The 15,170-nt window shown below is 58.6% G+C and overlaps 1 protein-coding gene across 6 annotated transcripts; it reads right to left on the reverse strand.

Annotated features, from left to right (window-relative positions):
• Positions 1-13: 13 nt before the first annotated feature.
• Positions 14-15,099, reverse strand: TPST2 (tyrosylprotein sulfotransferase 2). 6 transcript variants are annotated; one of them, XM_040081275.2, is made up of 7 exons: positions 15,052-15,099; positions 7,694-7,759; positions 3,940-4,835; positions 2,343-2,541; positions 1,571-1,621; positions 1,409-1,457; positions 14-559 (listed from the first exon to the last, which is right to left on the reverse strand). In XM_040081275.2, the coding sequence occupies exons 3-6, from the start codon at positions 4,773-4,775 to the stop codon at positions 1,428-1,430; spliced, it is 1,116 nt and encodes a 371-aa protein (XP_039937209.1). In that variant the 5' UTR covers positions 4,776-4,835; positions 7,694-7,759; positions 15,052-15,099; the 3' UTR covers positions 14-559; positions 1,409-1,427. The 6 variants fall into 6 exon arrangements, with proteins under 6 accessions (XP_039937209.1, XP_039937208.1, XP_039937210.1 ...); XM_040081274.2 differs by lacking the exon at positions 15,052-15,099 and adding an exon at positions 14,904-14,992; XM_040081276.2 differs by lacking the exon at positions 15,052-15,099 and adding an exon at positions 14,958-15,027 and having other exon boundaries at positions 37-559.
• Positions 15,100-15,170: the final 71 nt, after the last annotated feature.

The following is a 15,170-nucleotide window of genomic DNA, read 5'->3' on the forward strand; positions in this document are numbered from 1 at the left end:
AAATATTAAATATCAAATCAACACTTTAATGGTGTCCGACACGGGGGGTAGGGGGGGCCATATATTAACTCTGCAATAGCCTCTGCAGGGTCGGGGAGGGAATAGGGGGGGGAGGGCACACGCACCACAAAGGCTCTCTGCAGGGCCAGGGGGCTGTTCCTGAGCCTGGGAATTGGGAACAGCAGGACCAGGGTGGCTCTTCCCGATCCCAGGAATACGGAACAGCAGGGATGGGAGGGCTGCTCCCCACACCGGGAACGGGGAACAGATCACAGAGACACAAACACGATGTACTGAGTCCTCCAGCCACGGCACAGGGAATCTCCTCCCACCCCCCCAAGTCAGGATTTCCACAGCTGCATTCCCCACGGAGCGCTGGGAGAGGCCGGGGACGTTCCCGCCGTGGAGCACGTTTGGCCTTTGCAAATAAATGCAAATACATTCCTGGAGCGCAGTCATTTGGCAACAGTAGGAGCAAGCAATATGCTTGGAGAACCGATTTCCACGGGCCCACTGCACACTCTTCCTTCTCGGGCAACAACAGGCCACTGGCAGCGTTCTGGAAGAGACAAAACACACAACCTCAGGGACAGGATTGCCTTGGGAGCCGGATCCCCTAAGGAACAGGATCTCCTAAGCAGCAGGACCCCTTAAGAAACAGGATTCCCGGAGGGGCAGGATCCCCTTGGAGCAGGAACCCCTAAGGAGCAGGATCCCCTCGGGAGCAGGATCCCCTCAGACTAGCAATGCAATGCTCGAGTGAGGGTTTAAAGCCCCTGTGACACAAAACATGGCCAGAAAGGAACCAATTCTCAGCCCAGGACAGGCGACACACAATTCCTGAACTTCCCTCAGTGCTTCTGATCTTTTTCTAGCCCAACCATCTGCTTGTAGACAGAAACTTGCACTTAAAGGATTAGTTTTAGTACCAAGAATGATATTTTATGCTTTAGCATGGAGGAAGAACATCCAACACATCACCAGTTGTCTCTGAAGCAGAAGCCCAAGGCAGCAGCTTTGTTTTCCATCATGTTTTCCTTTGTTTTCTATCCCCTTCCTCAGGTCCATGGCACGTCCTTGGAGGCAGCTGGGGAGCAGCTCAGCTCATCCACACATTCCATGTGTCCCAGCTGCCCGCGGGGACGAGCTGCAATAACCCTCCCAAGCGGCTGAGTTTCATTTTGCAGCTTTAATCCTGTTCCCAGAGCTCAGGAAAAGAATTCCTCACAAATGGTCCCACACAGCAGCATTGTGTGGCAAGATCTGAGGCGACTGTGAAGGATTCCTGGCACCAGGAGTGCGCCCGGAACCCCAGCTGATCCACAGAAATCACACAAACCCAGCGCCGGTCCTGGAGCAACGCAGGCGGATTTGCCCAAATCCCAACATTAAGTAAACAGGTTCTCACCTGGAAATCATTAATATTCTTAGTGAGGAGATGACGTGTTCTGAGTCACCTGGAAGAACCCCAAAAGAGAAGGGTCAGCTCTGAGCCAGCATTCCCTGGGAAGGGAGCAGGGACCAGGCACCCCGGTGTGTCCCAAAGCCTCAGGGCACACCCGGCTCTTACCTGCAGGTGACCTTTGAGATTGGCCGGTGTTTTATAATCCCCCTTTAAAACCTGTGCGAAAGAGAAACCTGGAGTCATCCCCTGGGGCAATGGAATCACCTCTGGGTCACTGCTGCCAGCCATTCCCAACCTTCCCAGGGAAATGCACCTTGAGTGCTCTGTCCTGTTCTGGCTCCCTCTCTCTAAGACAGATGAGGGGCTGGAGCATGTCCAGGGAAGGGAACAGAGCTGGGAAGGGGCTGGAGCACCAGGAACAGCTGAGGGAGCTGGAAAGGGGCTCAGCCTGGAGAAAAGGAGGCTCAGAGGGGATCTTGTGGCTCTGCACAATTCCCTGACAGGAGGGGACAGCCAGGGGGATCTGGGCTCTGCTCCCAGGGAACAGGGACAGGATGAGAGGGAACGGTCTCAAGCTGTGCCAGGGGAGGGTCAGGTTGGACATCAGGAGGAATTTCCTCATGGAAAGAGCGGTGAGGCCTTGGAACTGCCCAGGGAGCTGCGGATTCCCCATCCCTGGAGGTGTCCAAGGAACGTGTTTGATGTGGCACTCAGTGCTCTGGGCTGGTGACAAGGTGAGGATCAGGCACAGGTTGGACTCGATGGTCCTGGGAAGTTCTGGACGGTTCTTTTCCAACCCGAATAACTCCGGAATTCTGTGATTCTGTTTTCCCTGTGCGAATCTGTTTTCCCTCTGCTCTATCCCGGTTCAGGAGCTTCCCCTGCTCCGGAGGGCTCCGTGAGCCCCTGGCCCGTGCCCCGTGGCAGTGCCACTCACTCTGTGCGTGTTGTTGACAACCAGGGGGTCGGGGTGGCCGTAGTTGGGGGGGTTGGCGTAGGGGTCGTAGCCGAGCCTGGCCAGCATGGGGGCGATGTGGGCCATGTCCTGCAGCACATCCCCCGGGATGTGCCCGATCCATTTGGATAACGCCTCCATGTTCACCGGCTTGATCACCTGGTCTGTTGACCTTTCTATCCTGGGGGAAAAAAAAGGAAAAGGAACAAAAGGCACGATGGTTGGATTTCACACACGTGCTGGGCTCACACACAAGCGCTGCCACCTCCACAGAGAACCTTAAATCCCATCCCACTCCCTGCCATGGGCACAGACACCTTCCAGGCTGCTCCAAGTCCTGTCCCACCTGGCCCTGGGCACTTCCTTGGATGGGGCAGCCACAGCCTCTGTCCCTCACGGCCCTGCTCTGGGGAAGCAGACCCTGGCAGGGGGTTCCACAGCCCCCGAGGCTGGGCTCTCCTGTTTAGAACCATGGAACTAATTAAGGTTGGAAAAGCCCTCTAAGACCAGTGAGTCCAACCATTCCCTCAGCACCGCTATGGCCACCACTGACCCACGTCCCCAGCAGCCACATCCACACAGCTTTTAAATTCCTTCAAGGACGGTGACTCTACCACTGTTCTGTTCCAATGCCTGATCTCCCTTTCAGAGAAGGAATTTTCTTTTTTATCCAACCCAAACCTCCTCTGGCACAACTTGAGGCTGCTTCCTCTTTCCCTATAGGAGGGATCCATCCTGCACTGGGACAGGGGTTTTCACACTGCTTATCAGAGGAAAACAAAGTCAGATGTGAGGGCTGTAGCACAGGTACACCCGGTGAACCCTATGAATATTCAAAACCTGACCTAAGCAGCCCGGACCAATTTACTCTGAGCAAACAGGGAAGCAGAGCCAGCTGCATTCCCAGGGCATCCCGGAAAACTGGAGCAGCTGCACGTCCTCCGTGGTTCCTGTGCCCTCACCACCGGGACACCAGCAACTGATACAGAGACTTGGATAATTCCCTCACACTGCTGATTAGATTTTAGTAAGGCTGACTTAAGCCTCCATCTAGAAAAGAAACGGCATTAAAAGAGGAAAAGAAAGTGGGAGAAGGTAAACGCCCCCTGCACACGGAGAGGCCGGCAGGGAGTGCTGGGTGTGCCTCCACTGAGCAGGTATTGCTTTTATTCTGCAACACCAGCCCCAGACCTGGCAGGAACCGCAGCTCATCACCACCAGCAGCACAGCTAATCACACCAAGGAGGCATCCGAGGACGGGTGGAGAAGGAGGCATTAAAGTGCTCACGTTTCAGAGCAAGCAGCTCTTTGCAAATTAGAGACTGAAATAATTTCTGCAGTGTCAAGAGAGATTAAACAGTCACCTGCTCCTGAAATCCTCGCTCGACAAGCTGTTCTGTGGAGTACAACAGATTGGTAGCACTAAAGCCATCCCTTACTCAGGAACACAAACCCCACTGCAGTACAACGTGCCGTCCCTGCTCCCCCAAAATCGCACGTAAACCTCACCAAGGCGGCTCTGCCCCCAGTTTCAGCCTGCTTTGTGCAACGAAAAGCCGAGGAAGGAGCCGAGACTCACTTGGAAAGGGACACCCCGCCGGGCTTCCCGATGAGCTCCTCGTGGTGCAGCACCGTGTCGCTCCAGGAGATGTCCAGGAACCTCATGATGTTGTGCATGGACTGCTCGGGGTGCAGCACCAGCTGCTCGTAGTAGACGGGCAGGCAGCGGGCGCGGCCGATCTCCAGGCACTGGGAGTACATCACCTCGATGGCCTTGTTCCACTTGGTCAGGCAGTCCCGGTAGCTGCTCAGGTCGAAGCCGGCGATGGTCACCTTGCGCGTGATCATGGAGTGCACCGAGGCGCGCCCGTCCCGCACCATCAGCAGGAACTTGGAGTTGGGGAACAGCCGGGACAGGTACACGGAGGACTTGAGCGTGAAGGGGTCCTTGTTGCACAGGTACCTGGCGGGCTCGCCGTGCTTGGCGATCACCTCCAGGATGAAGGCCTGCATGGCCGCGTCCAGCACCTGGTCCGTCACGCCCGCCTCGTCCAGGCGCATCTTCTCGCGGCCGGACTTGGACCAGGCCTGGCGCATGGCCAGCACGCGGGGGATGATGCGGGTCTCCTCCCCGCAGCGCACCTCGGGGTGGGCGTCCAGCATGGCCCTCATCAGCGTGGTGCCGCTGCGCGGGACGCCGCCGATGAAGATCAGGGGCATGTCCTTGCTGTACCGGTACTCCACGTGGTTGGCGTCCACCATCACCAGCTCCTCGTTCTCGGGCCTCATCAGCCTGTGCCTCCTCTCGCTCAGGACCTGCTGGCACTCCAGGACCTGCTGCCCGAGGTGCAGGGTCACCATCAGGGCCGCCACCGAGCCCACCAGCAGCAGCACCCTGCGCGTGGTGACCCGCATCCTGCTCTCCTGGGCGCGGGCTTCAGCTCTCTGCTAGCGAGTGTCCAACCCCACGGGCACCTGCAAGAGAACGGCGCTGTCAGAGCAGCGGGGCCAGCCCTGCTCCCAGGGGATGCTGACACCAGCCCGGCATTTCATCACCTCCTTCGCTTATCAGCACCTCCCAGCTTCGGTGCCTTACGCCCAGCAGGTAATTAAAGAATTAAAGTCTGCCTCGGTGCACACCCAAAGAGGGAATCTCTGCACTGTTTGTGCTCCCAGGTTTACGGCCGGCCGGAGCAAAGTTCCAGGAACGTTTTGAAGAGGAGGGGCCCTGTATACTCAGGGAGTCCTGAAAACAAAATCTTTAGAAAGAGCCTGTTTCATGCCACAGATGAAGCCCAGACCCTCGGTGAGGTGACTCCTCCCGAACCCAAACCCAAGCCAGCACTCCAGCACTGCCCACCTCTCAGCCACCTGCATCCTCCCTACATTTTGTCTGCGGTCACAGGGGAGGGGGAGGCTGAAATAAGAGAAAAACAAGAGCCTCTCATGCCAGCTTTAAGGGTCTGAGTCAGGAGAAACCGTTAGAACGAAACACTGAGAAATTCAACCATCTGAGAGCGAACAGCCACACGCAGAGCTCACCGCCCTGCCCTGCCTCGGAAACCGACCTGTCGGAGAAATCCGTGAACCTTCATCTGGCACCGAGACTTTTTGGGCTTTTCCACGGCTCGGCAGGACATCCAGCAGGAAGGCTGCAGCCTCTGCGAGTGCCCAGCTCAGCTGCGTGCCCGGAGGAACTCCCGGGAATGCTGGCACCGCTGCCCTCCCCCTCCCCCCCGGCCGCCCCAGTTGCCAGTGCAGGTTTTGCAATCCTCCCCTGGGCTCACCCCGGGATTTCCAGTTCTTTGTGATTATGAGGCTGGGCCAGGAGCTGAATGGAGTGGAAGGAACGGGCCGTCCATGGATTCTGTTTTGCTGACAGAGGCCAAAGAGCTGCTCCAGAAAAGCGCCTTCCCCCCTCCGCGAAGGAACACATTGTGCAGCAGCCCATGCAGAGCAGGGAGCAGGCAGGAGAGAGCCTGGAGCTGGGCAGCTTCCCTGCTCCTGCCCTTCCTGCCAGGCACTCAGGGACTCGCTCTGCTCTCCCCTTCCAGTCCCTGACATCCCACTCCACCATCCCGGACTGCTGCCATCCACCCCTCGGCTTTCACCCACTCCGACCCAGGCAGCGCCTCTCTGCCAGCCCAGGGATGCCCTTCCCCAACCCAGCAGCACGGCAACATCACCACCAAAAGTATTTTTGTGGTTTTTTTACTCCCTGGTCCACCCTGACCAGCTGCTTGGTAACATACCAAAGCTAAACAGCCTCAACTGCATCCCCAGGTATGAGATAAAGTGGGTGGATTTACTGGGATGTGGATCAGAGGGACACCCAACAGCTCTGGCATTTTTGCCGGCACCAAGCAGAGTCAGAGCCATTAACAAGACAAGCGCTGCCCCTTCCTGCTCTCTTCATCTGTTTCAGTCATGTAAATATATTCAAATGTTCACCCCAAAATAATTGCAAATGCCACAAGACCCATTTCAATGGGTGGCAGAGGAGCAGGCAGGATTTAGGGCCAACTGGAATAATTAGGGCGATGCAGACCAAGACAGGCTAATTAGCAGCAAAGGCTGCATCGTGAAAGGAGGCTGGAGCACAGAAGTGCTCTGTTCTCCAGGAGAACCAGCTGACAGGGAGCAGTTCCCACCGAGATGCACGGAGGGAACAAAGGGACTCTCATATTGTGTGTGATGGGAGGGCGGCTGGGGCTGCCAGCTGTGCCAGGGGAGGTTCAGGTGGGACATCAGGAGGAATTTCCTCATGGAAAGAGTGGTCAGGCCTTGGAAAGGGCTGCCCAGGGAGGTGGTGGAGTCCCCATCCCTGGAGGTGTCCATGGAACGCCTGGATGTGGCACTCAGTGCTCTGGTGGGGACTGGGCAGAGGCTGGTCTCAGGTTGGATGGTCTGGGAGGGCTTTTCCATTCTGAATGATCCTAGGATTCTGTGAGTCCCTGGGAACCACTCTGCCTGTCCAGCAGGCAGGGACACAGCCTCCACTGCTCCCACCCAATGCCACCAGCGTGGGGAAGCTCCCACTTCATGTGGGGAGTGGGAAAGGCAGGTGCCCAAAGGAGCATGGCCTCTCCCCTCTGCCGAGCTCTGGACTCTGGTTCTGCCCCTGCACGGCAGCCCCTGGCCCTGGGAGAGCTGGAATGGGACAAATCTCTCTGTTGGGATCACCCTGGGATCAGCCCCATGTGCTGGGAGGGCTGAACGACATCCAGAGCGTGCCTGGCCGCGGGCCGGGGGCAACCGCAAACGGCCCAGCTGGTTCTCAGCTCTTTTGTGCAATTCTCCACTGAGAATTTCCTAAAATTTATGGGTCTCATTAGTCTGTGAGGGAAGACGGATGGGTCATTTCCTCCCCAGCAGACACTGTGCTGGAATCATGGTGTAATTAGGTGCAGGGCTGTCTGAGCAGACACAGCCCTTCCAGAGACAACACCCCTCCAGACGCCCAAGCTGGCGCTGAGAGCTTCCCGCTCCAGCAGGAATTAGGGAGCTTGGACACAGCAGGACAGGACAGAGACTCTGTCCCTGGGCAGCATCAGGGCAAGGCTGGCACCCAGAGCGTGGGGGAGGATGGGAACCAGCGGGGAAGCGAGAGCAGAGAGACAAGAGGTACCACAGGCAGCGAGTCCTCCCTCTTCACATGCTGATGGGACTTGAACATGAACGAGGCCGACACTGTGTCCTGCCAGCTTGTGAAAGCAACACAGGACCAATGGGGCAGCAGCGGTGGTGTGGAGAGATGTGCAACATCATCAGACAGACGTGCAGCAGCCACCCAGCATCCCAGGGGAACCACACACGCAGCTGCTTGCTCTTACCTCTCCCCGGTACGGTCATTGTGCTGCTAGCTGAGCTTCATGCCGAACCCGTGCTCACCAGAACACCTGATGGGGAAGAGAAGCCACGGTGTTGATTTGTTTATTTAGCACACACATCCATCTGCCCTCCTCCTCAGCACCTTCCCCTCCTGCCCACAGCCTCCTCCGAGCCCCAGGGAAAGGTGTTCCCGGTGGAGCTGGTGGTCCCAACTCATGGTCAGTGCTGGCAGCTGGACTTGGCACAGCTGCCCTGAGACACCAGCACTGTTCACAGGACACACAGAGGGAAGCAGCAGGGCTCTTTTAGGAAATGCAGCCTCCTGGAAGGGAGAGGCCTCGGGGGCACCCGAGCAGCCGGGATGTTTAAAGCCCAGGGGATGACAATCCAACGGGGCACAATTCCAACACACACCGACCGACACAACAGCCTTGACCAGAGAAAGCAGCTCCAGACTTGCCTGCTGCAAATGCTGAAATCAGGCACAAGTCAGACCATGACCAGAGCCCCAGATCAGTGACAGTCAAAGGAGACAGGACCTGCAGGCCTGGCAGGATCTCCTGGCTCCAGCCCAAGGAACAAAGCTCACTCCAGCCTCACCACCTGACAAGCGCCAGCCACTCACAGCGTGGAAATCCCTCCAGGCTGGGAACAAAACCCCTGAACACCGGGTTTCCCACAAGGACACAGCACCTGCACGCACAAGGACTGCTCCACGCCAGGGAGCCCTTGCTATCCTGCAAGCACAGAGCATCCTGGGGACAGTCTGGGATGCGGAGCTGCAGCGGAGCACCCCGAGGGGCCAGCACCCGGTGGGATCACGGGATCTCACTCTGCTCCCAGGATCACAACATGGGACCATCAAGGGGTCACAGCTGCTGGGACATTCCCAGTCAGCTGCCCCTGGCTCACAGCAGGATGTTCCTGAGAACATTTCCAGCAGTGACACTAATGGCTATTCCAGCCACACCAGTCTCCCCTCCTGCCATCGAGTGTCACCGGCCCCTCCGCCTCAGCACTAAGGAGAAACCAGAGGGAAACTCCACCCAGCATGAACTCTGCAAGGGCTTATCCGCAGTGCAGGCGCTTCCCTGCGAGGCTTCCTGCTCAGCCTGGCCTCCATGGACCGCAGGATTCCAGCTCCTGACCAGGCTGCAGCTGCCACATCCCTGCATGTGCCTCTGCAGTGCCACGAGCGCTGAGGTGCAGGGACAGAGGTGGTTTAACAGCTCACCCGACTCACCCCGCTCCAGAAACCTCTCCAGCTCTTCCCCGTGCTCAGACACACAGACAGACACACGGACTCACACTTGTTTGTGACTTCCTTCCTGATGCTGTGCAGGGCGTCACCACCAGCTGGGCTCCAACAACAGCTCAGACCAAAGCCCCGACCAAAACCCCAGAGTGAAACCCCTGACCTTGGCACCTGCGCTGGGAACGGGTAAAAAACCACCCGCAGGGAACAGCCCCCGTGCCAGCACAGCACCCTCAGCAGTGAGGAAACACCATTTGTTCAAGTGCTACAAACAACCACAAAACCAGTTTCTACGAGAAGCCCCACAGGATCAAAAGCTGCATTTTTCTCTAAACCATTCTCAGAAATGATTGTCATAAAGTGCAGCCACCCCAGAAGACGTAGGTGTGGCCTGGAAAATTTGAGCTCAATTTGCTGGTGCTTAATAGAAAGGATGAGGATCTGCAGGCACCCTTGTGGCGAAACAGCAGCAGAAACTGTGGTCAGCGAGAAATGTCCCAACATATCCAACTCACATCTTTACAAATCAGCATTATTTAATTACTGAATTGATAGTCTCCAGTTCATTTACAAAAATAAACACAGCTCGCCTGAGGGCCACCGCTTCATCCCGACCTGAGCTCAGCCCAACGCTGGCACCGCCGATGGCAGCTCTGCTCCTCATGGATGCTCCTGCTGGCAACTCGTACGGCACATTTCCAAACGTCTCCCTCTTAGCAGGACTGGAATGCAGCGAGCACGGGGCAGGGAGCGTGGGGCCGGCCCCAGCCTCCACCAGGAGCCCACAGAGGCACCACGGGGGTGGCTGTGGTCACCGAGTGCAGCGTCAGCCCTGTTGCACAAGCCTCAGCTCGTGCTCCTCCACCCCAGCACTGCACAGGGATCGATCCCATAGGGAACAGGGTCCAACCCACACAACCCAGCGGTGGGACAGGGGCTCTGCACGTACCTCTGCTGCAGTTGGGCCATGGGCCTTGAGCCTCGGAGAGAAGATATGAAAATGAGGCTGCTGCACTCCAAAAAAAAAAAACCCCGTGACAAAAAAGAAGCTGCTGTCAGCCACCACGTGGCGAGAGCGGGACTGCTGAGAGCGGGATGGGTTTGGTGACTAAAACTGAAGCTGCACTGCAGGTCATGAACTCAGGGCATCCACAGGAACAGAGGCCAATTCCAGTGAAAACACAACCAATCCCAGCAAAAACACCTGTGGTCTGGAGCACTTCGGAGTTCTGTGTCCCTTGGAAAATCCCCAAAGAGCACTGACGGCCCTGTGGTTCACACTTGCACCGCCGCCATCATCCCAGGGAAAACTAACAGTCAAAAGAGTTCAGGGATGAGTGTTCAAGCAGCCACCTCGGCACCTAAACCACTGAGAGGCTGCTGCAGCTGCGTCTTAGCACCCAACAGGCTCAGGGGGCAGAGGGGAATTTATTCTCACTGCCGAGGACCTCGAAAAATAAACCAGCACAGCCTGCTGCCCCAAGGATTAAGACAACGTGTGCCAGCTTCAAACACTTTCTGGCTCAGAAAAGCCTGCAAGGTGAGAGCCCTGAGCCACACCACCCATTCCAGCCGAGCATCCCTGCCCTGCATCCCAGCCAGGGCTACGGGCGCTGCGTGCCAGCCAGCTCCAGCAGGCTCTACATCACACCAGCAGAGAACCCACAGACATTTCACAGCACAAACAGACTGTTGGTTTATCGCCTCAAGGCTGTTACCATTAGCAAAACACTTTATTATCCTGCTCAAAGGTGGAGCGTTCCTCAAAACGATAAAAATCCCCCCAATTTACAGTAAGTCCCCTCCGCCCATCCCTCGCTCCAAGAACGGCGACGGCATTTTATCTTCCGGGGATGGAAACCTCAGCATTCACCCTGCCAACCTCGCAGGGACACGGCCTTCAGCTCGGAGGGGCAGATTAATTATGGAATGCCCAAGGGGAAAGCTGCTGGCAGGACACAGGGATGGAGGCACCCACCCACTCCCCAGCACCTGGCACCGCAGCGCAGCGAGGCTCCGGCACGTCAGACATGCTTGTGCTGAAATGGGACACGAGCTCTGCACTTCAGAGGGAGCTCCTGGCTCTTAATTAACCCACAGAGCTTCACCTTTCCTTAATTAACCTGCAGTTGCTGCCTCAGCGGCACAAAGGCAAAGCCAGCACAGGTGCCACTGACAGTGACACCCCACGCTGGCTCCCCTTGTGCCCTGAAGTGACTCCACTGTCCTGCTGGAGGATGGGGCTCTGGGAAAGCGCTGAGCTCTCCCCCAGCTCCTCTTGCCCAGGGAAGCTGTGGGAATGTCCATGGCCATGGCTGGATGGAGATCTGAGATCTGAGCAACCTGGTCTAGTGGAAGGTGTCCCTGCCCATGGAAGGGGGGTGGAACTAGAAGATCTTTGAGATCCCTTCCAACCCAAACCATTCCATGATTCTGTGATGATTCTATGATTACTCTCCATGCCTCTGACCAGGTCTCTCCAGCTCTCACCCCTCATCCAGGGTACGTTCTGGGGATCCCCATGGGAGAGGGGCACCGGGCGAGGGGAGCTGGGGGTTGCAGCCCCCCTGTTCACTCACCAGGCTTGATGCAAACACAGCTCTTCCCTCACAAAACTGCACAAACATTCCCTGCAGGAATGTGGGTGGTCAGAGCATGCCATACAACAGGGAGAAAGAGAAGTCAGAGGAACTGCTAGAAAAAAACGCTTAAGTATCTTCAAAAAATATTTTCCCAATCCACACGCCAAACCCTAAGTCTCAACAAGCTCCATTCTTGCACGCACAAAGATCAGGATCTGCAAATAAAAAGTTGTTTCTGCAAGACAAACCCCAAAACCTCAAATTTGCTTAAGAAACAAAATCAAAGTGTTTTGCTTCCCCATGCAGCAGCAGCAGCAGCAGCAGCCCTGGAGGCACAGCCTGAGGGCAGGGCAGGGCAGCAAGGATGGAGGTGCCGCTGCTCACCCTGCAGGCAGGGAAGGGAGAGGGGACACTGCTGCACTTCCCCATCTTCCCCAGCTCCTCTCCTCGTTCTTGTCCTGGTTCCTGCAGCTCCCTCAGGAGCTGTCCTGAGCGCAGCCCGGCCTCAGGACCGCCAGCGATGCCCAGCCACGCTCGGCACAGCGGATGCCGTAACGGCAAGCACTTGGCGTCTCCACAAAGCCAGAAACTTTGGGAAGCACCAGCACCCGCTTCAACAACGTGTGAGCTCGTATCCTCCCACTCCCAGCCCCAGCGAGGACGGGAAATGACCAGCCCCAAGCCCTGGCACGGGAGAAGCCCTTGTGAAACCACCGACGGAAGAAACGGAACCGGCTCCTTCCGAGCCTGCGCCACGGCCGCCTCGTCAGCCAGAGCACCCCGCACGGCACATCCCAGCGCCTTCCTGTCTGCACCAGCCCAGCTGGGAGCCCTGCTCCTCCTCTGTCTGCTGCCACCGGGGCCTGTGCCCGTGCCCCGAGTGCCACCCGGCCACGCTGGCCGGCAGTGGGGTGGCAGCTCAGCCGCTGCCAGCAGCAGCACCGCAGCAGCTTTCCCAGCAGCGAGGAGGAACAGGAGAGCTGGAAAAGCTGCCCCAGCACAGCAGCCTGCGGCTTTGGAGCCAACGTGCTTGTGGCCATTCTTCTGCGGAGAAGCACCTGGATGCTTCAGCCCCTTCAGAGCCGCCAGCCTCAGTCTGGGGTCTCTGTCTGGGAAGGCGCGGTGGGAAGCGGCCGCTTGCTTCACTTCCGAGCGCTGCGCGTTGAGCAATCCCGGCCGCTGCTCTTGTTTGCTGTCCCTGGGAGGGGACAAGGGGCTCCTGCGGCAGGGCCACCCTCCTGCCTGCACCCACACCGTGAGGCACCACGGCACGGAGCGGGGACGAAAAGGGGGCAAAAAAAGGGCATCGTTCACCGTGAGAGAGGAAATCTTCGAGAGAATTCCCGCAGGAATGGCTTGGAAGGCTTGAAAACAGGGCATGAAAGGCTTGGAAAACAGAGTGAACCAAAGCAGGCAGCCGAGACCAGGGCAAGCTTGTCCCGGGTTCTGCGTGCCCACTGCCTGTGGAATCTGGAGGGAAACGCGCTCGGCCGAGGCGTGAGGCTGACGCTCCTCAAGGCATCACACATTCATCACAAGGCGCATCTGCACGGTGCCAAATAAAACCACCTGCTGGGGGTTTGTTTTCTCTCTCCAAAAATCTTCTTGACAGTCCCCGCGTTTTAACAGCGCTCCTGCCATCCCACACATCCCCGAAGGCTCGGCGTACCCGTAACGCAAACTGCCTTTGGAAAATTCTTAAAATAGCGACAGAAATTACTAATACGGTTTGTAAAACCTACAGGCAAGAGGACAGCAGTGGCACGAGCCTGCCCATGCTGGTGAGCCCAGCAGCGTCCTGCAGAGACCCCAGGCCCCAGCCTGCCACGTCCCCCCGCAGTGAAGCCCCTCTCAATGCCACCTGCTGTGGGCAGGACCCGCACAGTGCCCAGTTCAGCTGCTGTCCCCCAAATTCCGGGCTGCCTCTCTCGTGGGACTCTGCACAGACCTTGGGCTCCCTTCGGGCTCTGCAGCACAGCTGCTCCTGTGGTGCCACATGCAGCAGCCTCGGGGCACCAGCTGCCACCGGCACGCGATGGCACTTGACAGCTCCCCACGAGCACCCCGCAGCATCCCCACTAAACACACGGCAAATCTGGAAACCTGTTAGCACCAATCCTTGGGATTTCACTGCTGCCCAGTGCCTGAGCAGGAGGGAGCAGCGTGGCTGTGCTGGGGGGGGACTCGCCTCCCCAAACCGAGTCCAAGCAGCTGGCGGGGCCTGGCAGAGGGAGGCGTCTGAAGGGGTTTCAAGCTGTGAGATGATTTTTGGACAGAGCCCGAGCACGCAAACAAACACAGCGAGGGACAGAGCAAAGGCCTCTGTGATGCAAACCATTCCCTGCCTGCAGAGGAGGGCAGCCCAGCTCACGCTGCCAGCCCCGGTGCCAGCAACTCCAGCCATGAGTCCCAAGGGACTCAAGCTGGACAAAGCGTGGATGTCACATCCCTGCCACACAGGGCACAGCTGAGTAACAGGTGGGCACTGCCAGGGGAGGGCCAGCGCTTTGAGTGGGCTGCAAGGTGCCAGTGCAGCCGCTCAGGAGCCCGTCTGCACCCCCTGCCAAGGGGGACTCACATCCCACAGCCACCCTGACCTCGGTGCTGCCAACATCTCTCGAGCCTTAGCAGAGGCTGACGCTGCCCGAGACCGGCAGGTGCAGCCTCTCACTGGGCACCCACCTGCCCAGGCCACCACGCTCATCCTGGTACAGGAGGGCAGTTCCAACCTCGGCTGAGCTCTGGACACCTGGACAGACGGACAGTCGAGCCCATGGGTGCCTCTGTGTATGGCAGTGCTCAGGTTATGGGGGCACAGCTCAGTGCTGGGCTGCCAGAGGGGTGCCATGGGAGCGGGGAGAGAGGACCGTGTGCCAAAGAGCAGAATGGGAGGACAAAGGTACGAGGAGGACCCCGGGCTGAGCACCTTGTCCCACCTGCCGTGCATTCTGCGCCGTGTTCTGTGCACTGAGCACCCTGTAGCCACCTCAGCACACCTGCACTGCACCAAGCATCCTGCACCCAGCACCACTCGTGAACCCAGCACCGAGCATCCTGCACCCGGCACCACTCGTGAACCCAGCACCGAGCATCCTGCACCCAGCACCACCCGTGAACCCAGCACCGAGCATCCTGCCCTGAACACCCTGCACCGAGCATCCTGTACGAGGCACGCAGCACTACTCTGAGCGCTCCGCACCGAACACCCAGCACCGCGGACCGCTCTGTGTCCCCAGCACCGAGCACCCTGCACCGTTCCGATCCCGCATCACCGCCCTGTACCCCCAGCACCGCGCACCCCCCGCACTGCGCATCGAGCATCCCCCGCCGCTCCGCTCCGCTCCGCTCCCCGTCCGCTTCGCCCGCGCCACCCACCGAGCCCCGAGCCGGTACCGGGCACCGCTCGCCGCGCAGCCCGGCCGCTGTCACCTGCCAGCCGGGGCGGTTTGCGGGGACGAACGGCGGGGGCACAGGCGGTTCCCGGGCCGTGCCGGGCCGCTCCCCGCGCTCCGCCCGCACTCACCGGGGCCGCCGCCGGCCCGGAGCGGCGCGAGACGCGGCGACGTCACGCGCACGCGGGGCCGGGATCCCCGCCCGCCGCTCCGCGCGTGCGCCGCGCGCGCCGGGCACCGGGCGGCACCG

The sequence above is a fragment of the Hirundo rustica genome, chromosome 17, assembly GCF_015227805.2.
Source record: "Hirundo rustica isolate bHirRus1 chromosome 17, bHirRus1.pri.v3, whole genome shotgun sequence".
In the NCBI taxonomy this organism is placed as follows: Eukaryota; Metazoa; Chordata; class Aves; order Passeriformes; family Hirundinidae; genus Hirundo; species Hirundo rustica.